The 25,152-nt window shown below is 56.9% G+C and overlaps 1 protein-coding gene across 3 annotated transcripts; it reads left to right on the forward strand.

Annotated features, from left to right (window-relative positions):
* Positions 1-406: 406 nt before the first annotated feature.
* Positions 407-23,500, forward strand: KCNC4 (potassium voltage-gated channel subfamily C member 4). Of its 3 annotated transcripts, none has more exons than XM_027972888.2 (4): positions 407-2,306; positions 13,437-14,373; positions 16,353-16,556; positions 18,916-23,500. In XM_027972888.2, the coding sequence occupies exons 1-4, from the start codon at positions 1,638-1,640 to the stop codon at positions 19,083-19,085; spliced, it is 1,980 nt and encodes a 659-aa protein (XP_027828689.1). In that variant the 5' UTR covers positions 407-1,637; the 3' UTR covers positions 19,086-23,500. The 3 variants fall into 3 exon arrangements, with proteins under 3 accessions (XP_027828689.1, XP_027828683.1, XP_027828680.1); XM_027972882.2 differs by having other exon boundaries at positions 22,325-23,500; XM_027972879.2 differs by having other exon boundaries at positions 22,387-23,500.
* The last annotated feature ends 1,652 nt before the right edge of the window (positions 23,501-25,152 follow it).

Consider the following 25,152-nt stretch of genomic DNA (forward strand, 5'->3'; position numbering starts at 1 on the left):
CCCCCCCCCCCCCCGCCTCCAGCCTCCAGTCGGCCACAATTAAACCGCAACAAAGCGATCGGCTAGATCGGGAGGAGGAAACGCGAGCGGCCAGAAGGGACAGGCGGAGGTTAGAGGTCAGAGGTCGAGAGCGCTCCGGTGGCCGCGGGACTGCAGTGGGAGGAGCTGCGGGTTCTAGGAAGGCGGGGAGCGGGGCCGAAGGGGGCGGGAGAGGATGGCGGCGGAGGCGCGCAAGAGCGGCGCGCAGGCGGCGAGGGGGTTACGCGCCTGGCTGAGCTGGGCTCGGCTCCGCTCCGCGGAGGAACGCAGAGCTCGGCCGCCGGGGCCCTGCAGCTAGTCTGGTCCGCCCGGAGCCGCGCCCCGCCCACCCCGCCCCGCGGAGGGCGCGCCCGAGCGAGGCGGGGCCGGGAGGAAAAGGCGCCAGCGGAGTGGCGTCCGCTGCCAACGCCGGAGGGAGACGGAGAACCCTCGGAGCCGCAACCCACCAGCGTGGAGGCAACCCCCGTTCCTAGGCCACCTCTCTCCCGCCCCCTGCTGCGGGCCAAGGCCAGCGCCCCGCCCAGAGATGGGTAAACGCGTGGATGGCGTGGCTCCCAGTGCCGCCAGATCGCAGGAGCCCGGCGCCGGGGCGCTGCGCTGAGGCTCCCTCTCGGCGCAGCCCAGGAAGCCTGCAGGTGTCCTTGGCTGCTCGGCCGCCACCCGGGAGACTCCTTCACCAGTGCCCAGAGCCCTGTTCCCTGGAGCTGCCCCGCCCCCCCAAGCTCGGCGCCGCGCAGGACGCCCCGTCTGAGGCCCCCCCGCCCCGGCACGGCCCCCGCAGCGCCCAGCCCAGCGCAGCTCCCCGCCGCTGTCGAGCCGCGGACGCAGGACCAGAGGCTCGCTCCAGCGGGCGCGCTTGTTTTCCTTCTGCCGCTTCGCCCTGCGCAGCACCCGCCTGTCTGAAAGCCGCGTTCCGCCCCGCCCGCCATCCGTGCCCTGCGCTGGATTTATGAATGGGGGGAAGAGGCCACATGCCGCCGCCGCCGCCTCTTGTTGATCGCACGCAGCCCGGGCCCGCGGAGCTCCGGCTACCGTGAGAGCGCCGGCCCGGCCCCGGTAGCCGCTCCCAGGACTTGTTGCTGCTGCGCTGCCGCCGCTGCTGCGGCGGGGAAGCCGGCTGCTCCCGGGCTCGGCGCGGACTGGGAGCAGGAGGGTGGCCCGTGTGGGTGTGAGCGCGCGCACCGCCCGGACCCTCGCAGTGCGCCCGGACAGTGCACTTCCCGGTCTTTCGGGAGGTGAAGGGGGGGCGTGTCCCGGGCCTCTAGCGTCGGAGTGCCTCGGGTCCTAGCGGGGGTAACGTATGTGTGCTTGCCCTACTTCCCCGGGCGCCTCGCTTGGGTCCTCCGCTCTCCGTTTCCCCTCCTGACTCCCTCCCCGGCGCTGCCAGCCCAAACCCCAACCACCTGTGCACCCGAGAAATCCAACTCCTCTCGCTCCGTGCCCCGGGGGGGAGGCAGGGGCAGGGCCACGCCGCAGAGGGGGCCGCCGCTGCCTCCTGCCTCCTCGTCTCCTCCCCCTCCCCCGTCTGACGCTGCCTCCTCGGGAAGGGTGTTTGGAGGGCAGCGGCCGCCCCAAGCCGAAGCCCCGCAGCGCTTCTTATGATCAGCTCGGTGTGTGTCTCCTCCTACCGCGGGCGCAAGTCGGGGAACAAGCCTCCGTCCAAAACATGTCTGAAGGAGGAGATGGCCAAGGGCGAGGCGTCGGAGAAGATCATCATCAACGTGGGCGGCACGCGACATGAGACCTACCGCAGCACCCTGCGCACCCTACCGGGCACCCGCCTCGCCTGGCTGGCCGATCCCGACGGCGGGGGCCGGCCCGAGTCCGATGGCGGTGGTGCAGGCAGCAGCTGCGGCGGGGGCTGCGAGTTCTTCTTCGACCGGCACCCGGGCGTCTTTGCTTACGTGCTCAACTACTACCGCACGGGCAAGCTACATTGCCCCGCCGACGTATGCGGCCCCCTCTTTGAGGAGGAGCTCACCTTCTGGGGCATCGACGAGACCGACGTGGAGCCCTGCTGCTGGATGACCTACCGGCAGCACCGCGACGCCGAGGAGGCGCTCGACATCTTCGAGAGCCCGGACGGAGGCGGTGGGGGCGCGGGGCCCGGCGACGAGGCCGGCGACGACGAGCGGGAGCTGGCCCTGCAGCGCCTGGGGCCCCACGAAGGAGGCGCGGGCCCTGGCGCGGGGCCCGGGGGCTGCCGCGGCTGGCAGCCCCGCATGTGGGCGCTCTTCGAGGATCCCTACTCCTCCCGGGCGGCCAGGGTGAGTGGCAGGAGCCTGGGTCTCCTCTCGACTGAGACTGACTGACTTGACCACCACCTCCCTCCCAAATTACCTTACTTTACATGGGGCCCCTTGGAAATTATACCCCCTTACCCCGCACCCCGCCCCCTGCACGCTTCAGGAGAGTGCACCCACCTGATTTACTACTTGGACCTAATCCAGCTCCTGCTTTAAGGCATCCCCCCTCAAAGCGAGTAGACAACCCGTAGCTGCGCTCTTGCTTTTCCACCCCCTCCTTCCTGCTCAGGCGGCGTCTCTACGTCTACCCCCAATTCCTCTGAAGAACAGAGCCCTGGAGAGCTGGAATGAAGCCTTGAGCTGGGGTCAGGCAGGATTTGGGGCGATGGGAGGGAAACTAGGGTGTAAGTGGCAGATCTGGCAGATTCTGGGGTTTGCTCCTTCCTTGTGTCCCATATCATAGAAACCCTCCCGGCGGCTCTGTGTGCTAAGAACTGTGAGTTCTAGAGAAGGGGCCTCAGGCTTCAGCTCTTTAGCCATAATAGGCAGAACTGGGACCCGAACACCCAGTTTGGGAGAGTCCTTCTTTTTCCGAAGAAGCAGCAAGCAGGAAGAGCAAGATAAGCCAAGATGCCTGCCCCAAGCTATGCCCCTGAGGCTTTCTGGACACTAGAGTTGTCCTGGCCTCTGCTGGAATGAGGGGAGAGTCAGACAGGAAGAGCCTAAGGTTCTGGGCCCTTCGGCTCCTACAGGCAGTGGCCAGCCACAGGCTGCCTGGTGATGATCCCAGATTTGTTGCTGCTGCTTTCTTCTTGCTGCAGCACAAATTGGCTTCCCAGAAAGCCCTGGTTCAGGTTACTGCTTGAAATAGGTGATGGGGATGGATGGGGGGGCAGGAGGAAGTGCAGGTTGATTTAGGCAAGATCTAGTCCCTTCCCACCACCCCCTCCTCAAGTCAATCCACTTTTCCCTAATCCTTTTAGGTGGAAGGGGGTGGTGGAGAGGTAGGCTCAAGCATCTTAAAAAAAAAAAAAAAAAAAAAAAAACCTGAAGGATGGCTTTAGATTCTCTAAAAAAAAAAAAGAACCCTGGAGGTTAGTGTCTGATCTCAAGCCTGGCTGGGGTCTGTCTGGGAGACTGAAGACCAACATGATGCATTGGATCTGGGTGTGGGGATGCTCTCCTGCGTCGGAAGCTGGTAGTTAGCTCTGGCATCCCAAGTTGTCACATTAATGAGTCTCAGAGCTCTGCCGCCTTCCTCAGCACCTCTGGTGCTAGGCCTCAACAGTCATGGAAGGAAAAGTTCCACTCCCCCCACCCCCAGGGGAAAGCAGGAGATTGGGAAATGGGGCTGCGGGGTGGGGGGGCAGGCTGGCATAAATGCTCTACCAGGGCACATGCATCTCCTGTGTCTAAGAGGAGGGAGGAGCAGAGGGGTCAGCGGCTGAGGCATATGTCCTCAGGCAACCGCTGAAAGGCAGGGGCTGGTTTCAGGACAGAGAGCAAAGCTAGGTGCCATCTCTGTTTCTTCCCCTGCAACCCTGAGACCCGCTCAGAAGGTGAGGGCTCAGTGAGGCCCTGGCAGACTGTGAATCCCACGAGCTTCTCATGCAGTCCTCTAGCCCTGCTGGTGTCCGCTTTCAGCTGTGTGCATGGTGAGAGGGGTGGGGAGGGGACAGAGACAAGTGCAGATCTTTTAGGTTCTTTCAAAGTTGGCAGTAGAGGAAGGAGGAGGCTGATTTAACTTGGTGGAGTTGGGGAAAAAGAGCATGCCAGGGAAGCAGGAATGAGATGAGATGCTTAGGGGCCCTATTTCTGAACATCCTGGGGTCTCTGAAGACTTTTTGCCTACTCAGTTTCCTCTCCCTTGGATTCCAAGGGGCTGTACCCTCAGTGCATTTATTTTGCCCTTAACTCACTGCCGAGTGGCCCAACTGGGGCTCTGTGAGTAAGCTCAGAGCCTGGTTAGCCTCTAGAAGTCCTCCATGAGCCCAAGATATTAATACTTGGCCCTTTTGATATATCAATAGAATCACAGCAACCAGGGCAGTCCAGTTGAGGTCAGAAGTTTTGGGGCTGGGCTGGGTAAGTTCTTCCCACTTAACAAAGAAACCAGGATTCAGAGATGTTAGGTGTCTTATCACAAACAATTAACTAATAAATAATAGAACCAGCAAACCACCCCACACAGCCTGCCTTTTGGTTGTTAACACTGATGCACAGAGCTGTATGGAGCTCATGCCAGAAGGGGCTTGTTTCCTACAGAGGAGCACAAGCCAAGGCAAGCCCTTCAGCTGTTTTGGGACACGCAAGTGAGAGTACAAAAGTTTAAAAAATTAACTGATAGCAACTGCCATTTATTGAGCACTCCATGCAGGTACTTTGCATTAATCCTCCCAGTAAACTACCAGCGGAGGTATTAATATTATCCTTATTTAATAGACTTAGGCTGTGAGATGGCAGACGACTTCTCTTGGGTCACACAGCTCGAGAGCGGTGGGCTAGGACTCAAAATCAGGGCTCCCTTACTCCTCAGATGATCACATGCTCTTGTAATCATGCTTTTGAGGTGGCTCATTTCTTACTCTGGTCTGGGAGGTGTTCCAAGGTTCTGTACCTGCTGTAGATGACATCAGAAAACGCAGGGGCAGATGGGGACGTCAGAAGGGACACTGACTCAGTTACGCTCCCAGGCCTGAGGTACAAGGTTTCTGGGGCTGTGTTCTCCTAGCTCTATTTACCCCAGGCCAGTAACACGCCCCCCACATCCCCACAGTGCTGTCCCCTGGGTCTGTGTGCATACCTTCCCTCCCTCAGGCCTCTTCCTGCTGTCTCCCTCATCCCTGGATGGGGGCTTCCAGGGCCAGTAAGGGTAGAGGAGCCTCCCTCTGACCCCGGGCATCTCCCCGAACACAGCAGCTGGTCATTTGAGTAGCGCGTTATGACAGAAGCAAAACAGATACAAACGGAAAATAAACTGAGATGATTATGGGAGGCTGTTGCCTAGCTACGGGCCTGGCCCACAGAGCCTTCCCCTTTGGGCTCGCCCCACTCCCTTCGCTGCGTCTGGGCCCATGGGTGGCTGCTGCTGTGGTTCTGTTCCCATGGCCTGACCTGGGAGCAAGTGCAAGGGGCGGGCTTGTCTTGGCCCCATCTGCCCACTGCCTGCGATCTAGGCAGAGGGAGGGCTCAGCAACGGTGGGGGTGGCTTCCCAGACTGTAGGGGACCAGTCGGGGTTTGGGCAGCATCCAGAGTTCTAGAATCAGGCCTTCCTCCTTTTCTGACAGCTGACATAAGTCCTGATGGATGGGACCCCAGGCTGCTCACCTCCCTTATCCCTGTTCCCAGAGGTCCCCAGGGCTGATCTGGCTTAAGTCCAGTTACTGGCCTTCTTAAGGATGATAGTCCTCCTTTGGGTAAATCAGTACCTGTTTTGAGTTTTCTCATGATGTTTCCCTTCTGAGTAGAAGGGGTTACCCCACAGGATGCTACCGCAGCCGGAGCTGGGGTTTCACATCCCCTAGGCATCCACTGTGTGTCAGGTGCTGGCACCTGGGCCTCTTTCTGATATCTGACCCATGTGAGGCAGGGAGTATTAACCTTAGCTTACAGAGAAGGAAACGGAGACCAGAGGGGCTTGTTGAAGGTCACATAGCTGGTGGTAGAACTAGGATCTAAGCCCAGATCTTGGGCATCCCTGTGTGTGCTTGTCCCTTGCCTCTGCCACCTCCTGGGGCTCTGCTTGGAGAGGACCTCTGACTTCAGGAGGCCCTCTGCTATCCTCCCATCCCTTCCTTTACATCTCCTTCTGAATTAAAGCCCCATCTCATTGCTCCCTAGAGTTGCTCACACCTGAGCTTGCTTGCTCTTTCTTTCCCTCACTGTGGGGCTTTTATAGGACAAAAAGAAAGAAGGCTTGGTTGAGAGAGGAGACCAGGTTTTCCGTGGCCTGGGCAGAGGAATGAAACCAAGGCCTTCTAGGAAGGAAATGCAGAGCTTGCTTCCTGCTCACCTTTTCTGAAGGCCCTGACTTCTCCTGCCTGGATGTTGCCTGGTACCAGCCACTTGGTGGGCATGACAGGCTTCTAAGTGAGGCCAGATTTTGAGGTCCCCATGCCCTCTGGGTGAGAAAGGGCTAGGAACCTGAGTAGGAGGCTGGGTGCCCTGGCTTCTGTAGCACCCCTGGGAGGACAGTGCCAGCACGCCCCAAGGCAGCCCCTCTGCCTCCTTCCCAGGAGCAGGAGCTGTGTCAGGCCAGAGCCTGCCTCCCACCCTCACACCTGTCTCTGCCCTTGGGCAGCCTCCCAGGCTCCTCCCGGGCTTGTTTTCTGTTTTCCTCTCTTGTTCTGAACAGACCAACATTTGTCTCTGAACATCTTGTCTCTGGATGATGAGGTGTTTCTGTTTGTCACCGTTTGGGGTGGGGTGTAAGGTAGGGGAAGGGATAAAATAAACTCGGGCTATTTTGGAGAGTTGGGGGATGGGCAGGCATGAACAGAGTCAGGCAGCTGAGCCTTAGGAACCAGGAGCCCCCAGGCCCCACACCTCTGCCACGGTCAGTGTTGACCTGGGATGCTGGCACCAGGGTACGCATGCCACCTTTGTTCCTGGGCAGCCAGCCTGCCTCAACCTGACCCAGCTCCCTGCTGGGGTATTCTTCCAGCTGGGTGAGGTTACCTGCCCCTGGCAGGGGTCCCCATCAGGCAGCAGGCTTGGCCCACCTTGGAGAGCCACAGGGTCTGAGAGCCCAGGTGCCAGGAGGGATTCCTGGGTGCCCCTTTGTTATCTCTCCTCATGACAGGCTCCTTAGGACCAGGAGAGGGAGCAGGCAGGCAGTCACCTTGGCTTTAGTCATTCAGAAAATACTTACTGAGCACGTACTACATGCCAGCTACCAGGGTGGCTTTTATAGAGATGAGTTAAAGGTGGGCTCTGTTCCTGAAGAGAGCCAGGTCAGGTGGAGTAGGTGGCGGCCAGAGAAAATTGAGCGACAGGAAATGGTAAAGATAATACACATATATCATGAGAGGGGCCGCAGTAGTCTTAAAAGATGAAGTTCAATAGGAGGTGAGGGGAGAAGCCACACATCCCACCACTGTGTGGGATTTATTGCTTTTGGAGGGGGGCTGGTATGCAGGGATGTTTCAACAAGGAAATATTAATAGAAGTTAAACTGGGTAGGCCCTGCGTGATAATGACTTAGCTCCCTTAAATAATTTTTAGAAGGAAGCAGGTTATAAATAAATATATAAATAAATATTCAATGTGGGTAGTGCTTAAGCATGCAGAGTTAGAGAAGAAGGGAATTTCCTGGCCAGGAGACCAGCCAGAGCAGAGATCGGGCAGCATGGGACAGGAAGTCTTCAGGGGCAGGGGCGTTCTGGTGGATGGGCAAGAGCCTGGAGTCACGTTTGTCTGAATAAGTTCTTCGCCAGTGATCTGGGCTGGACTGAATTCCTTCTGGTGCTGGGACTCACCAGCTCTGGGCAGCTCAGTGGCCCTGAGTGCCCCCCAGGTGCTGACTTGGCAGAGGGTGGGCATGGTAGAGGCTGGTTCTGACACTGGAACCAGAGGGTCCTGGCTCAGGACAGGAAGGCCCAGGGCAGCCTATGAAGGGAGAGGAGCAGGGGGCCTTTGGCTGGGGCCTGGGCATCATAGTACAGGCCCTCACCCAGGAGCCCAGGGACAACTCAAAGACGCCTTGCCTGGGCATCACAGTACAGGCCCTCACCCAGGAGTCCAGGGACATCTCAGAGACGCCTTGCCTGGGCATCACAGTGCAGGCCCTCACCCAGGAGCCCAGGGACATCTCAGAGACGCCTTGCCCGGCGGACTCCCTCTCCATTCCTGCCTCTGAGCCCCAGGGCTGCCCACAGCCTTTCCAGCGCTGCCTGGGCGCCAGGATCTTGCTTCCCCAGAAGGCTCAGCTCCACATCCATCCCCTCAGATCTTCCTCTGCAAGTGTCTTTGGCTGTGTTCTCAAATTCTCTTCTCCTACACTTCATCCTTAATATAGGTTTTTGGGCATGAGTCTTCTTGTGTTTATCTGTCCATCTGTCTCCTTGGCCCTTCCTCCTTGGGCTCCCCTCCCCTGCTCCTGCTGATTGTAGTCAGTTCCCAATGACTGGTGTCTGTCACCTCCTCCCCACCCCCACCGACCCAGCCTGTGCCAGATTTCTGAGCCACTCTAGGCTCTGTGCTAAATTTTACAAATATCATTTCTTTTAATCCTCGAAACAACCCTATTAGAGAGGTACTCCTCTTAGCCCTTCAGTATGCTATAGCCTCAGGGCCTTTGCACTGCCTGTTCCTGCTGCCTCTGGAGTTCTGCTGGGTCTTCACCTAACTTGCTCTCTCACTTCTTCAGGTCTCTGCTTCCATCACCTTGGCACTGAGGCCTTGCCTGACCACCCTATTTGAGATAGCTCCCCCACCCTCTCACTTCTTAACCTCCTTTCTCTTTTTTTCTCCCTAAAACTGATACCATCTGATATACTATATTTCACTTATTTATTTGTTGACAGTCTGAGGGACAAGGTGTTTTGCTTCCTGCTGTTACACAGCACCCAGACAACTCAAAGACACCTTGCCTGGGCATCACCCCTGGGTGAGGGCCTGTACTGTGATGCCCAGGCAAGGCATCTTTGAGTTGTCCCTGGGCTCCTGGATGAGTATCTGGCACATAGTAGGTACTCAATTTTTCATTTTATGAACAAAGATCCTAAGGCTCACAGAGATCAAGAAGCTTGCCCAAGGCCTCCTGGGCTGTAACTGCAGAGCCAACTTGCACCCAAAAGTGTGTGACTTTACATAGTGTGTGTCCTGCATTGCCAAGGACAGTTGTGGAATGAGCTCGATGAAGGACTCTGGTCACAGGGGTGGCCCACCAGCTGAAACAGTTGGGTGTCAGGGAGCAGATGGGTCCCCAACAGGATACAGTCGGCCAGTGCGAGGGGCCCAGGAGGGCAGGAAGCTTGAAGGAGCAGGGTGCTCCTTCACAGGCTAGGACCCTCCTGTCCAGGGGGGATTGAACCTCCTGCATCCTCCCACCTTGCAGGAGAGGGGCTGCTGCTGGCCAGACCAGTTCACACGGGCGGCTTTCCACCTGGACAGTTTTAACTTCCAGCAAAATCCATGCCCTCTGTCCCCAGGCAAGGGAAATTAGGGACAACTTTGGCCATGGGAACAAGGCAAGTTGCTTGTCCCCAGGCCTCGAGTTTCGTCATCTGTAAAACAGCAGAAAGGACGTTGAGTTCAGTGACCTTCTAAATCTCACTTCTGAAAAGCAAAGACTTTGTGATAGTTTGGGTTCCAGATCCAGCTTGTCCTCAGAAGCTGCAAGGGGGTGTTCGCAGAGGGTCCCCTGCCTCCCTCGGCTCTGTTGCCATTTACTGAGGGCTCACTGTGTGCCAGGCACATGCTGTGTCGAAGCTCACTCAGTCCTGCAGGAACACCGCTAGGGATGCTAGTACCATCCCACTGCGTAGCAAGGGAACGCGCACAGAGTGCACATTCTTCAGTCCCAGCTCCCTGAGGCCACACAGCCCCGCATGGGGCAGGGGCCGATGGGCAGTGCTCTGAGGAACCCTGCCAGCTGGCAGAACGGCCCAGGGTGGGGGTGGAGGGGCTGGATAGGAGGCTCAAGTGTGAGGCCTTGACCTCTAGGTTGGGTAGTGCAGCTGCCTCCTCCCTGGTCCCTTTAATGTCCCAATCAAGAGTTTCGAGAATGGAACTTCCCTGGTGGTCCAGTGGTTGAAACTCTGTGCTCCTGATGCAGGGGGAGTGGGTTAAATCCCTGGTCTGGGAACTAAGATCCCGCATGCTGTGCAGTGCGAGCAAGAAAAACAAAAAAATCACAGACCAGAAAAAGAGTTGTGAGAAAGACAGCAGTATCCTTGCCACCAAAGGGCAAAGGCTGGGTGAAAGTAGAGCCACCACTCACAACAGAATTTGGCTTGGGGAATAATTTGGGCCCTGAAGGGGAACCTGTAACCCCGGGACCCAATATGGGGCAACCTGCCCGAGCACAGGCACCCATCAGGGCTCGGCCTCAGCTCTGCCTGTCTCCTTGGGGAGTGAGTGCTTTCTGGGACCAGCCTAGAGGGGCCACACGGGAGCCTGAGGCCGCATGTAGGTTTCATCAAAGAGGGTTGTCCCACCTTTGGACAAAGGGGCCAAGAGGAAAGATCTGTGAGTCAGGGGACCCAGCCCCAGTTTAATCCTCACCAAGTCCTTTCCCTGTCTCGTGCCTCTGTTGGCCCTGAGAGGTGGGCACATGTGGTTCCCCTTGCTCTGTCCTCACTCTCAGAGAGGAGCAGGGAGGGTGGAAGTAAGTAGATGGGCTGGGTCCGTGTTTTTTTTAAATAACGAGTGAACAGTGCAGGAACTTAGGGGTGGCTGGCACCCGCTGGGCCTGCCGCAGAAGGAGCCCATGAGACGGAGTTGAGGAAGGCACCTTGGCTCTTCGGGTGGGAGAGGGTCCCAGCGCCACAGCACCCTTCTTCCCCTCCCCCCTTTCCCTGCACCCTCTGCTCCATCCCTTGGCAGCTTTTCGTGAACTTGTTTATCCAAATCACTAATTAACTTCATGTTAGGCTCCCAGGTGGGCCAACTCTCCTGTCTAACATTTCCTTCTGAGAGTGCAAGCTTCTGCTTCCCAGGCTTCCTGGCAGAGATGGGATATGCTGACCCCACCCCTCACCCCCGCCTCTTATGCTTGGGAGAGCAGTGCCAGGACTCGGGGTTCCTGGTGTCACCACAGCTACTGGGCATTTGCCTCCACCAGCTCATCTCTGGACGGCCTTGAAAAACCTATGGGCTGGAGCTATTTGCCTAATGCCCATGTCAGCCTATTGTCTTGATAGCTCACTCCTCATGGGAAGAAAAATGAAACCAGACAGGGAACTTGAAATTCACCTTCATGGGGAGAAGCAGACAGAAGAAGCTACAGAGTTGTCAAGTGGGAAAGCATGTCTGTGGTCTGCTAATCTGCTTCGCCTAACTTACTGTATCTGGTCAACCTGTCCATGCTCAAGGGTAAATAAGTCTTAGCTTAGTGTGTGGTGAGTGTCTGTCCCAAGTCAAAGGTATATGTTCTAAGGGTGAAATTATCAGTCATCCGAGAGCTGGCTGGGAGAAGTATTGATAATTCAGATATGACTTTCCTGGGTTTAGGAATTGACCCTGCCCGGAAGGTGTGAAAAGAAAGTAAATGGTGCTGAGTTCAAATGTGGTTTCCATCTCTTGAAGGCTGTGTGACCTTAGACAAGTATATATAACCTCTCTGATCCTCAGCTCCTCCTTTGGAAAATGGGATAATGGGGCCTACCTCATAGGGAAGGCTGAAGGTGATAACACAGAATGCCCAAGTGTGTCAGGCACAGTATAGAGAGCTAGTGAATGTTCACCCCCAAAGTTCCCGTCTCAGACCCACTTCTGCTCCAGAAATCCTTGGAGGCACTATCTCTTGCACATTTTCCCAGCTCATGAGCTTATGCGTGCTCAGTTGTATCCAACTCGTTGCGACTCTGTGGACTGTAGACCACCAGGCTCCTCTGAGGAATTTTCCAGGCAAGAATCCTGGAGCGGGTTGTCACTTCCTACTTCAGGGGATCTTCCTGACCCAGGATCCAACCCCTGTCTCTTACATCTTCTGCACTGGCAGGAGGATTCTTTACCACTAGCGCCACCTGGAGAGCGCCATTCCCTCTATATTCCCCCTTGGTGTTTTGCGGTACTAAGAACAAGGTGTGTCTGCCCACACCTGCAGACTCCCAGGGAGGAAAGCATCTCTGGGGAGCATCATTAGCTAGGGGGCAATGCCATGGCCAGGTGGAAATCGGAGTGGGGTGGGCGTTGGGGTTTGCCAGGTGGTCATGGGGCACAGTCTTCCCTCATGTATCTTATTTAAGCTCAGCCCTCTGCTCAGGGAGCAAACCTACCTCCACCTTCCCAGCGGGACAGGCTACAGCAGGGGGCGTGGACCCCAGCAACCAGTACCCTGACAGTGGTGAATGGTATCACATGAATAACAAATGAAGGCTCCGTAATTGGTGTTATTACACATGCATTTCATCTCCATTCATAATGATTGGACACTTAAACCCAGCCGTTCCTCTGCTGAGTGCCGCTGTCATCATTCTAGCTACGATCTCAGCAGCTGTCTAGATCGGCTGTTGCCACACTCTGATCCCAGTGGGTGCAGTTTATTTTTTATTGGCGCTCAGCGTCTCAGGAAATGTCAGTTCTTGAGAAGGGCAGGCGAGCACGCGTGCTCAGTCATGTCCAACTGTTTGCAACCCTATGGACCATAGCCCGCCAGACTCCGTCCATGGGATTCTTCAGGCAAGAATACTGGAGTGGGTTGCCATGCTCTCCTCCAGGGCACCTTCCCAATTCAGGGATCGAACCTGTATCTCTTGCCACTTCTGCATTGCAGGCAGATTCTTTACTGTTGAGCCACCAGGGAAGCCTCTTGAGAAGGGACAGAGTCGATATTCTGCACCCTGTCTCCTGCCTTGGAGCAGGCTGTCTTCCTTCAAATGCTTCTCACCATCTGGGCAGTCAGCTGGGACATCCTAGGGTGAGAGACTGGCCAGAGGGGCTATGACAGGGCTTGAAGATGTGGGTCATGGCCAGAGCTTAATAGGTAGAAGGCCAGCTCCTTGCCTCTAGGTACTCCTTAATGCAGTGGCTCTCTTAACTTAGTGTGTATCAGAATTACCAGGAAGGGTTGTTGAAACATTATTAGATCCTCCCCCCAGCATTTGTCATTCAGTCGGTTTGAGTAGGGCCTGCAACTTGGCATTTCTAACTGGTTCCCAATTGATGTTGATGCTGATGCTCCTGGTCCAGGCCCTCACTTTGAGGACCACTGCCTTAAAGTCTAGTTACTTGAGTTGCAGTCTGTAGACAAGCAGCCTCACCTGAGAGCCTGTTAGAAATGCAGAAGCCCAGGCCCTGCCCTAGACCTCCTGAATCAGAGTGGCACTTTAACAAGGTTCCCAGATGGCTTATATAGCCATTCCAGTTTGAGAAGCTCAGAGCACGACAAGGTTAGAGGTGGGCAGAGGTAGGCAGTAAGGCAGGATGGGGCAGCTATAGTTCTCTGTTCCTGACATAGCTGCCCTCACTCTCCTCCCTGCCCATAGGTGGTGGCCTTCGCCTCCCTCTTCTTCATCCTGGTGTCCATCACCACCTTCTGCCTGGAGACCCACGAGGCTTTCAACATTGACCGCAACGTGACGGAGATTCACCGCGTGGGGAATACTACCAGCGTGCGCTTCCGGCGGGAAGTGGAGACGGAGCCCATCCTGACCTACATCGAGGGCGTGTGCGTGCTGTGGTTCACGCTGGAATTCCTGGTGCGCATCGTGTGCTGCCCGGACACGCTGGACTTTGTCAAGAACCTGCTCAACATCATCGACTTCGTGGCCATCCTGCCCTTCTACCTGGAGGTGGGACTGAGTGGCCTGTCATCCAAGGCGGCCCGCGACGTGCTGGGCTTCTTGCGCGTGGTGCGCTTCGTGCGCATTCTACGCATCTTCAAACTCACGCGCCACTTTGTGGGGCTGCGCGTGCTGGGCCACACCCTGCGCGCCAGCACCAACGAGTTCCTGCTGCTCATCATCTTCCTGGCCCTGGGCGTGCTTATCTTCGCCACCATGATCTACTACGCAGAGCGCATCGGCGCCAGGCCCTCCGACCCGCGGGGCAATGACCACACCGACTTCAAGAACATCCCCATCGGCTTCTGGTGGGCCGTCGTCACCATGACAACACTGGGCTACGGGGACATGTACCCCAAGACGTGGTCCGGCATGCTGGTGGGGGCGCTGTGTGCACTGGCCGGCGTGCTTACCATTGCCATGCCCGTGCCTGTCATTGTCAACAACTTCGGCATGTACTACTCTCTGGCCATGGCCAAGCAGAAGCTGCCCAAGAAACGGAAGAAGCACGTACCTCGGCCGCCCCAGCTGGAGTCGCCCGTTTACTGCAAGTCACAGGAGACCTCGCCCAGGGACAGCACCTACAGTGATGCCAGCCCCCCTGCCCCAGAAGAGGGTGTGGTTGAGAGGAAACGGGCAGGTGAGGAAAGCCACCTCTCCCGTAGTGGCCAGGGGAGCTCCCAACTGAAACTCAGTCATTGGAGTTTGGGGTTGTGCTCTTGTCGCACTGGCTACCCTAAATATAAGGCATGCCTTTAGGAAGGCACAGTATTGAGGCTGAATCGCCATTTTCTGATAGCTTCCTGAACATCAGGCTCTGTAGAATGAGTATCCCATGAAATTTAGGTTGTTATGGGCAGTGCATGGGGCTGTAAGTGAGAAGCCTGGGTTTCTAATCCTTTCTTGACCAGTGTGCTGTGTGCCCCCAAGCCAGTCATTCACCCTCTCTGGATATAAATGCCTCACCTGTAAAACAGAAATGCTATCAATATCTTACTTCCAAGACTTGGACAAGCCCCAAATGAATGACGGATATGAAAGTACTTTGAGAAGTTAAACCCACTTTACAAATATCAGGCACTGTCATTATTAGCTGGAGAGGAGGGCAGCTGTTCTCCTGAGGAGCATCAACACATGAATCATTTCTTTCCAAACGTTCGAGTCTGGTGTCTCTTGGCCTAATAAATGTGATAACGTAATGGCTGTGGGAGGCTGCCTTCTGTTTGGCACAAGCTAGATTGAGTCCTGGGCCTGGGGATTAACATGGATGCAAGGGAACCAAGAGGGAGCAGCCCAGACAATGTTGGGAGAGAGGAAAGGAAAGGGAAAAAACTGGTAGCTGCAAGGTGGAGTAACCAGACCTGAGGGTCTGAATCGTGCTATCCAAGGATGGGAAAGGCCAGCTCAGGAAAGCTTGCTTCTACCTGAGTCAAGAGGTGAAAGGAAATTGGCTTCATCCACAGCAACACAGAGTTATGTTGGAGAGTGGGAACCCAATTGTTAGGTATGGGATGAGCTCCTGAGAGAAGTATGAGATTCCTAGTATGGGGGGTCCATTGGATGCCAGGCCACTGGGGAGCTGCTCATAAGACAGCAGCTCCTTCCAGGCATGGCTCTGGGGATAAAGTAGGACTTGTCCTTGTGGGGAGGTGCCTGGCTCAGGATATTCACCTGTGGCCTGTTGGTGGGGGCCCATCCTACATGCTGGGGTCATTCAAGGGCATGGGTCTTTCAAAGACCTTGATGGAACCCTTTAGGCTCCCCTTCTCTCCCCCACCAAAACGGTACCTTCTTCCCAGATTCCTGAACAGAAGTCTCCGAGCCAGTACCCCAGGGAGTTTCAGTTCTACCCTGAGGTCCGTTCAGGGCTCGGAGGGTAAGTTAATATCACACTGTACAAGTCCCTAGGCTTCTGTCATGCACACTTCACCTGTGGCACCATGAGCTGTGCCTTAGCCTGACCCTAACTGCTCGGTCACAGTAAGGGCATTCCTGGTCCCTGCCTTCAGACCAACTGGCCACCCCCCTTCTCCAGACCCAGGGACTCAGCTTTGCTGGTGCTGTTGCCTGTCCTGTGGAGCAGGGGTTGGGACTAAGAGCTTTCAGCAGTGGGAGCAGAATTGGAGCCTCTTCCCCTCGGGGTGAGTGGGGGGGCGTGTCTTCCCCCAGACACAAGTGAGCACGTGAGACAAAGGGCTCTGAATCCTTCAGGCATCAACTCTGGCTTGGAATGCCTGGTGACTAAGAGTAAGTGCCTTCAGGTGGCCCAGCAAGACAGCTGTGGAAGCCACTCTGTAAGTTTAACCCCATCAAGCCAGACACTCTCCCAGGGAATGCATACTCATCCAAGTGTCAGCCTGAGCCAGACCCAAGAAGGCAGCAGACTCTACTGCCCGCCTTGGGCTGATCTCACAGGGCCAACTTGGGGAGCCTCTGCTTTTGGGGTATCTGTGGCTCCATCTCCAGCCAAGACTGAGAGGAAAGCCAGCATCCCCCTCTTTGCCCCCAGGAGCAGGCCCACCCCCTGGTTCTGGCAGCACTCTCCCTGTGGGTTGGGTAGGTGATGCTTTAGGTCAGGGATCAGCCGTCCTGCAGCCTCCTTTCTGTCTGCCCCTTTAGATTCCAAGCAGAATGGCGATGCCAATGCGGTGCTGTCGGACGAGGAGGGAGCCGGCCTCACCCAGCCCCTGGCCTCCGCCCCGACCCCTGAGGAGCGCAGGGCCCTGCGCCGCTCCGGCACCCGAGACAGAAACAAGAAGGCAGCTGCCTGCTTCCTGCTCAGCGCTGGGGACTATGCCTGCGCCGATGGTAGTGTCCGCAAAGGTATGGCTCCCCAGGCCGGGCAGGGGGGGAGCCCCCATGGAGCTGAGTCTCCCCAGTGTCCCCCACAGAGCTTGAGGTCCCCTCCTCCTCTGAGGCCGTGGCCACCATCTCCTCTGCCTTGGACGCACCCTCGCTTTTAGGATGGGTCCCCTGGTGTTCTAGTCCGTGGATTAGAAAGGCCCACGACATCCCCAGAAGGTACACAGAGCCCCCCTACCCTCCAGGTGCCCTCCGGAAAGACAAGTGCTGGAGGGTGAAGGGACCGCAGATCAGGGTTCCTGCCCACTCCTTCCATTTGATCACCTTCCCTTCTTCTGGTTCCTGCTGTGGCGTTTAGGCTTGACTCCACAGTGTCATTGCTAGCCTTCACCTAGGCCTCCCTTAAACACGGCTCAGACTTCCTAAGTAATCCCAGGAGACTCCCAGGAGTCTCAGGAGTCAGGGTGAGAATGGGGTTCTGGTGAGAATGGGGTTCTGGTGTGAGGGTTCAGAGAGCCTGGCACAGTCCCTACCTCCTCTGTCCTGCACTGGGGGTCCTACAGCCCAGCTGTGCAAGCCCCTGGGATGTGACTGTCCCTTCTAGGTAGAGCCAGAAGGTGACCAGGGGCTGGGAGTAGGCAGGGAGAGGGGGTATGTTCTGAGGTGTGGTCTGAAGGATTTAGAGAGTTCAAGGGAAAGCTGAAATTCCATCTACAGTGGAGCTAGGGGTTTCCTGGCCTGACCAAGTGGGACTGAAATGATTAGGGATTGAGGAGCGCCATGATGGCTGAGGACCAAGGCTCTCAATCCTCAGTGTTCCTTCTGCCCAGTCCCCATGATTTTGTTGTCTTTTCTGCCCTGTCCTTGTCATCTAACCTCTCTTAAAAGCCTGCCTAGTTTCAGGATAAACCCCAATCCTCACCCCAAAACAGCTGGGTATGCAGGCTACTTCTTAACTAGTCTTCTCTCAGTCCAACCCCTTTCCCCCCACTACTTCCCATCATCCCCAAATCCCAAACCAAAACAAGGTCAAGTGAGGCAGGGACAGTAGCTGCTGTAGGAATAGCCTGTGATGTCTGTGTCCCCACAAGGATGTCCCTTGGCCTGCCCAGCCCAGGAAATGTCCAGGGATATCTTCCCAGGCCCTTTCCCTGGCCTGCTCATCACCACTGTCCCCAGGGCACCCTGACCCTAACCAAGCCCTGAGAGCTATGTGTCCAGTTTTGCTGGATATGTGCCCTGTTGGGTGACAGAAGCAGGAGCAGCAATCTGGAACCTGGATATGACCCAGCTAAATTTAGAGCTTTAAATGGATGGTGCTCAGACTACTTACACACTCTCCTGTGCTCCTGTGGTCACCCTTGGCCTCTGCGTAGCCCAGTCCTTGGGCTCTGGGTGTGCCTGTCCCTCCTGCCCGCCCCCCCAAACACACCGAGGCTTCTCCTGTGTCCTAGTTCAGACCTGGAGCCTTGCTCTGGCTGGAGAATGCTAAGTGGTTAGCATGGAAGGTGGGGTGGCAGGGACCCCACCCCCCAGGGAGGACTTGAGCAAATAGAACCAAATCCTGAGCACCCCTGTTTTCATCCAGTGTGGGGAAAGACTCAGTGGAAGTAGTGGTGTGGAGGAGGAGGCTGTGAGGGTGCAAGTCAGAGAAAGAGACCCTGAGGTCCTGGGGGGCAGGTCCCATCTGAGGAGCCCACCTGTGAGCACGCGCAGAGCTGGGGAGCCCGTGTCCCACCACCGTCTCTCTCTGGGTGCTTGTGGGGCCTGGCTGCTCTATTTTCAAGATGCCTCCACACTGCCTCTTGGCAACAAGCATGTAGCTCAGCCAATTAGAGTGACCTTCGAGAAGGAACAGGTGGGTTGCTGGGAAACAGGCCCTGCTAAGGAAGCGTGGCAGTTAGCATCGCCAAACTCCCAGTGTGCATTCAGCAACTTTACCCATGCCAGACCACGCCGCACTTCTCTGCGCTGGGCTACATTCAGGTCCAGGAGTGAGTGGGCCCAGGCCTCCTCCAGCCACCAGCACAGACACCAGTGAGCCCTAAGCGGCGGAGTATGAACTCCTGGGAGGAAAGCGGTGCGTGACCATTAGGGCTTTTTAGGGTTGAGAAAGGAGGGTCCTGACGGCTGAGGGGTCTTTGTGCAACTGGAGGGAAACTTACCTGGGGATGATGACAAAGCAAAGGGCAGCTGAGGATGGGGCTCTGGGGTCCATCTGGAGACCAGAGAGAGCCAGGAAGCCTTTCCCAGCTGAACCAGACCTCTGCAGCCAGCCCTGGGGCTACCTGCCCCACTGGGTGCCCGGAACACGGATCCCACGGAGCGTCTCAGGCGAGGAGCTGCACCTCCCTGATCCATGTGCCTTTTCTTCACCAAGGCTGTGGAAAGTCCCGGAGCCTAAACAACATAGCGGGAGCGGCTGGAACCAGTCTGGGGCTGTCTCCACTGACATCGCGATACAGCTCGCCCTACCCTCCGAGAAAGCCCCTGCTCGCCCACCCCTTCCACCCGCTCACCAGCCCGCCCCCTGGACACTTGGCCTCGTAGCTGCAGCCTCAGCTCTCCCCGACCCTGGGCACCCGCACACAAACAGGCACACACATCCCTCCAGCCTCATCCCTCCTGGGTCTTCGGGAGTCAAACAGGATACAGGAGAATTGAGGCCCCCAAGCCTCCTGTCCACAGCACCCAGCTCCCTAAAATGTTCAGCCCTGGAGCCTGAGAGCGAGGGGAGATTACTTCCAGGCCTCCTACCCCACTCACTCCCATTCTCAGCTGAAGGTGCCGTCACCCCTAGGACTCTGTAACTGTGTCTCTGGGCCTTGCCTCTCCCTCAGGCTCCCACCTAAATCACAGCAAATGCACCCCCATCCCTCAGGGCCTTCAACCAGTAACCAAACAGCCTGCAGTTGAACATCTCTGTCTGTCTGTCTGTCCATCCCACACTCAGAGCAACCAGGAATAAGGCTGTCCCCTGGGGTGTGGGGCACAGGCAGGTGTTCCCAAGTTGGAGCCCCAGGATAGGCGACCTAGATGCGGTCATGTCTCCCTCTCGCTGGAGCCCAGCCTCGGAGCCAGCCTCCCGTCTGTGCCCCACCACCCCCCTGAGCTGCGGCATCGCTGGCCACGCTGCTCCTCCTGCTTCCTCTACAGTCCTCCTTCCTCTCCTGCTCCCTCCAGCTCCCAGTCCTGCCTCTGAGTCACCTGCCGCTCCCACCCAGCCTCTGCGCTCTATATCGCTGCCAGAACCGGAGACTCATCTAATTTCTATAATTAAGTGTATTCATTTACTTAACGAGCCCAGGAGCACAACAGGTTTGTGAGTCACAGAGTGAGCAGGGGTGCACCCCGGGCAGGGGCAGCTGAGGGGAAGTGCAGGGACAGGAGCCATCCAGCCCCCACCCGCTGCCTCCCGCAGGGGCACGAAGCCACGCCCAGGGCCGGCAGAGCTGCTGGGGGCCCCTCCCCAGGGCAGGCCCCCAGCGCCCCAGCCAGGCTCGCCAGGATGGACCGCCTCAGCCTGGGAACTCGGAACACCTCAGCCAAGACATTTCCTGTTTCACCTGATGGGAATTAGACCTGACGGCAAAGCTGGGCGCCTGGCAATTTTTAGAGCCAGATTATGCAACTTTGTGTAGGGAATGACTAAGTAAGGCCCATGTCTGCCCCTTCCAGAATGGGCAGAGATAGGCACCGCCAGACAGCATTCGGGGACTCGGCAGGAGGCGGGGGACTCTGGAAGCCGCCCCAGAAGGTGAACTGGGCAGAAAGATCAGACCATTTCTTGGGATTGCAGGGGATAATGAAGAAGAGCATATTCTAGAAACATTCCCATTTCAGTCAATGCCTTCTTCAGCCTTGGGCAGACACAGGAAATTCTCTTCAAGGTGGGTCCTGGGCTCTCCCCGCCTTGCTGTGGTCTGTGGGGCTGGCGTCCTTTTTGCTCTCAGGAGGGAAAGAAGAGCTGAGAAGATACGGGGCCATTCATGCCACTGCCCCTCAGAAGGGGACACAGACAGGCAAGCCCTGGGGAGCAGGACAGAGAGCAGGGCACCTTCTACCCTTTCAGTCCAGGCTGAGAGCCCAGCTTCTCTTCCAGTAGGATGGAAGGTCCTGCCCCTGCTGGGCTCACCAGTGCTGGGGTCCTGACTCCAACATGGACACCATGAGTGAGGTGGCTGGTGTAGCATGGGCCCTATAGCTATTTCCTCCTCTCACTTGCCTTTCTGGTTCAGGGAACTGAGGCGGCTATTTCTGTGGCAGCCCTCAAGTTGTCAGGAGCCCAAGTTTCCACGGCACCCACCGCCTCCTTCTCTCTTCCCTCCCACAGGAACGGGCATGCTCATGGCACCCCCCATGGTGGGCACAGATGTCCCTGGGCGACATGATGCAGGAGTGCCAGCCTGGGGCCCCTTGTGCCTTGAGGGGGCTGGGTGGGCTCCCACACACCCCTCCTGGCTCTCTGGCTTCTGTAGGGCTGACACAGTATTGAGCCAACAGGAACGCTGAGTAGGCTGCCCGCCCCAGCTCCCTCTCAGGGTCCTGGGAAAGGACAGAGCGAGTATGCAGGGCCCCACAGTACTCTAGGCCCTGCCTGGGAAGGTGGCCCTCTTCACAGGCCTCAGGCTTGCCCAGGCCCTGGGCCTCCCCGTTTTAGGAGAAAGCTCTGTCTTCCGCCCACAATCTGAGAGCACAGTTTGCTTTCCCTTGCCTCTGGATTTGGGCTTGTACCCATTACTTTGGCTTCTAACCATCTTCCCCTTCAGCTGTGGCCCAGCCCCTCCCCACAGAGCAGGGCAGGCAGCCCAGGCCGGAGTTGCTACCTTTCCTGTTTGTACTAGTTGCTGCTGACAACTGTGGAGACCAGTCCTCAGCCCTCAGGGCTTCTGAGAGGAGAAGCTGTGAGCTGGAGCCAGAGGGGAGGGTGCATGGGAGTCAGAGGAGAAGCTGTGAAACAGCCCTGGCTCCCTTTTTGCAGAGCTTCCTCGGGGCAGGGCCTCATCTGCCCTGGCCAGAGAGTATCACCTCCCAAAGTCCCTGCCCCCGCTGCAGCCTCCTGCCTGCCCTGCCTGTGCCCCAGCTAGGAAGGCAGGGGAAGGGAAGGCCCAGGCCACTGCTGTCCGAGGCTGAGAAGGAGATGTCTGGAAGGGCTCACTGAGGTGTTGGGTTTCCTGCCTCCTCTCCTGAGATGGGCACATTCATCCTCCCTGAGCTTCCTCTTCAGCACTCACCCTGCAGCTGCTGAGACTCTCTTCCTGCCAGACTGAGGAAAGGGGCTGGGCCTGACATGGCAGCACACTCAGGAGCCTTCCTCACCAGCCCCTGGGACAGTGGGCTAGACCTAGGTGGTGACAGCAGATGGAACTGTGTTGAGGGAGGAGCACAGGCTTGGGCAGGCAGTGGCCTGTGGGCTGAGAGCCCCGGCAGGAACTTCCCTTGCTGCCTCCATGCCAGGCTGCTGAGCTGTGATCCCTCTCCCCACCACACTGCAGCTTTGGGGACCCGAGGGCTCCTGGTTCCTGGAGTTCATTATGTGACAGGCATGGAGCTGAGCTGTGGCATCACCTATGGGTCACTGTGGCCCAGCGCTGGGTTGGCAGAAGGATGATGAAGGGCTCACCCTTTCCTTCCTGTCCCTGCTCTTTCTGGTTTCTTAACTCCAGGCCCCATGCCTTGCATCTCTGGCCTACTCCTCAGCCCACAGCGTGTGGGTCAGCAGCTGCCTTCCTTCTAACATCTCATTCTTCGTTTCTCCCTTTCTTTTGCTGAACTCCTTACCTCTCAAGAAGGCAATGTTGAGCCGAAAGCGTGCGTCCCAGTGTCTCACACCTGTGCTCTTTAAACACAGAGACCTGCCAAGACGCCCTCTCGTCCAACTATGCCCAGGCCGAAGTCCTCACCCTCTCTTAAAGCGGCACCAACGTGAGAGAGACAGGCAGACAGACAGAAAGCCAGAGGCTTAGGGCAACTCTGGAACCCAGGCAAGAATCTTTCGCTGGGAAAGACTCATATCCTTGATTGCACAGGACTGATGGAAAACCTCTCATGTGACCCTCAGGCCCAGAGCCATCGGGTCTGCTGTTCTTGTTCTGTACATTGAAGAGATATATATGCACATATAGTATCTATATTCATACATATACTATTGTGTGTAGTGCACGTGCTCTTGGTGGTCTGTCTTCTTCGTTAGGCTGTGTCTCCCCAGATCTTTGCCCTACCCCACCCCCTTTCCCTTCACTGATTCTTTGTTTCTGCCGAATGTGTGTGTGGAATATCCCAGGAAAAATACACCTGGGAACTGCCAGTCCAGCTGGGTGGTCCCAGGCTAGACTCTCCCTCTTGGGAGCATTTCCCCTGTGGGCCAGAGGCTGGTGGAAGGCCAGATTGCCCCCTGGGGTCACTGCTCCACTGGCCTCACCCCACCCCAGATTGGGGCTCTACCTCCCACCCCATGCCCCAGTTGTTGGGGGACTTCCCAGGGCTCCTCTGCAGCTTCTTCCGCTCCTTTCTCCACCTTCCCTGTGTCCTTGACTGAGGGGGTGTTTTGTCTTTTTTTATTTCTGGTTTTTTGTTCTGTCTCCTTCGTCCGTTTGTTTTCCAAAGATGCTGCTGGGCAGACGGGCAGGGAAGGGGTCTGTCTGCCCATCTGGCTCAGGGGTCTGAGAAGGGGAAGCCGCGGGCGAGCGGAGACCAGTTGCAATACTGTACTTCCTGGCTGGTGGCCAGAGGATGCGTGCAATAGCCGAGGCCAGGTGCCCCCCTTCGACCTTGGCCTCTGCCCCTGCCTCAGCCCTCCCTCCCCACTCCCAGCCCGCCCTGCCCCTCCCAGATGTTGGTCGTCCTTTTCTAAAGCTGTCCCCTCGTGCGTCTGAGGCATGCCTAGGCTGGGCCCTACCGCCCTGTCCGCATGCCCGTGACTGTCATGCCGTGCTCAAGCCCCAATAAAGACATCTGGAGCATTCTGCTGTGCCTGCTGTGTGACTGCCTCCGCCTCTCCTTTCTGTGTCTGTGGGGATCTCCCTGGCTGCCCCCCCAGCATTTTAGAAATGCATACTCCTAACCCCACCCCCACCAGGAATCACCAGCGGAGCCCAGCTGCGTTTAGAACCAGACATGAATGCTGGAGATGAAGAGTGATTCTGGCCAAGGTCACGCCAAGAGGACTAATCTGGGGCCTAGGCTCCTGGGCAGTGATCTCCACTGCTGCTACCACCCCCCGCCCCCACCCCCACCCCCAACCATAACGTGGAAGAAGAGACTTGTTCATTTCAGCAGTTCCACTGTATTCCTCCTTGTTTTGCAGGGGGCTTCCTCTCTTCCCTGAAATTGCACCAATTCTGTGTGGGCCGAGGCCCAGGGCATGCCACAGTTGTAATGACTGGATGGCTGATGAACTGAGGCTGACAAGGGCCTGGGGCCACAACTGGGACTGCTGAGGGCTGGGAAGTGAACAGTCCTGGGCCCAGATAGGAGGTGGGGGTGGTGGGGGATGCTCAGATGTCATCCCTACCCTAGACCCTCCTACAGTCACACAGGGGCTTGGCTTCAGGGCTGTGCCCCCTGAGATGCTCAGAAGGCTCACAACCAACTAATGCTCAGCTGTTGCCCTCTGGAAGTTACTGATAATTAGTGAAGAAGGGCCCAGTGTTTTTGTTTTGCACAGGGCTCTGAATTATGTAGCCTGGGCACGTATTTGCTCTCCTTACTCGAGTCAGTGGGCAGATGGGGGACCTCAGTTCAGCTGCCACTTCCCAGCTGGGTAAGGTGGGGCAATTCACTGAACCTGTTTCCCTGCCTGTAGAATGGATGTAATGATAGCACCCATCTCAGAGCCAGTGAATGTGAAGGCCTGACCCAGGGTCATCTGTCCAGGAAAGGACAAGACCTCACCAGGGAGCAGGGTGAGGTGGCCAACAGGGAAGCCTGTTCCTGAAGCAGAGAGTCAGGCTGGGAGCCTGGGCCAGCAGAGGTGAGGCAATGGCAGGCAGCCAGTTGTCAATTAAAGATAAAATCTCTCCTCCAGCAGTGGAGGGCAAGTAGGGGCTGTAGCCCCCCCACCTCACCCCACCCCTCCAGACAGGAGAAAGCCATTTGCAGCCAGGCTCGCCTCAGAGTAGCTTGGCTGGGCGATAATGGAATGGGATGCGCTGCTGGTTCCATAATGATATTACGCATCAGGGCCCACATCCAAAATGGTGTTTGGTTTTTTTATTGTTGTTGTTTGGTTTGTTTGGGTTTTTTTTTGTCGATCAGTGTGGAACCATCTCATGGTCAGGGGCTGAGAATCCAGCAAGCAGCCCAAGGGTACCCAAAGCCAACAGAGCCTGAGGGGACCCAAGGAGATGCCTTTGGAGTCCCCAGCAACACCCTCAGACCCCTGAAGGGAGAGGGACAGTGTACAGTAGGGAGGAATTCAATGAGAAGCAGGGACACCCCACTTCCCCACCTCACAGAAACAGCAGACAGTGCTGTTAAGGAAGCGGTGGCTCTGACTCCCTCTGGTCCCCAAAACTGGAGTGGGGCCCAAACGAGGGAGCTGGTGAGAAGAGCTAGATGTTGTAGTGATGGAGACTGGCACTGTGAGTCAGACTCACGGCTCCTTCACGTCCTGATT

The sequence above is a fragment of the Ovis aries genome, chromosome 1, assembly GCF_016772045.2.
Source record: "Ovis aries strain OAR_USU_Benz2616 breed Rambouillet chromosome 1, ARS-UI_Ramb_v3.0, whole genome shotgun sequence".
NCBI lineage: Eukaryota > Metazoa > Chordata > Mammalia > Artiodactyla > Bovidae > Ovis > Ovis aries.

Excerpts from the sequence above, each read along its gene's own strand:
- KCNC4 (XM_027972888.2), top strand. The coding sequence starts at position 1,638 with ATGATCAGCTCGGTGTGTGTCTCCTCCTACCGCGGGCGCAAGTCGGGG. Across the intron at positions 2,307-13,436 it reads ACTCCTCCCGGGCGGCCAGG|GTGGTGGCCTTCGCCTCCCT; the intron begins GTGAGTGGCAGG and ends CCCTGCCCATAG. Across the intron at positions 16,557-18,915 it reads CGATGGTAGTGTCCGCAAAG|GCTGTGGAAAGTCCCGGAGC; the intron begins GTATGGCTCCCC and ends TTCTTCACCAAG.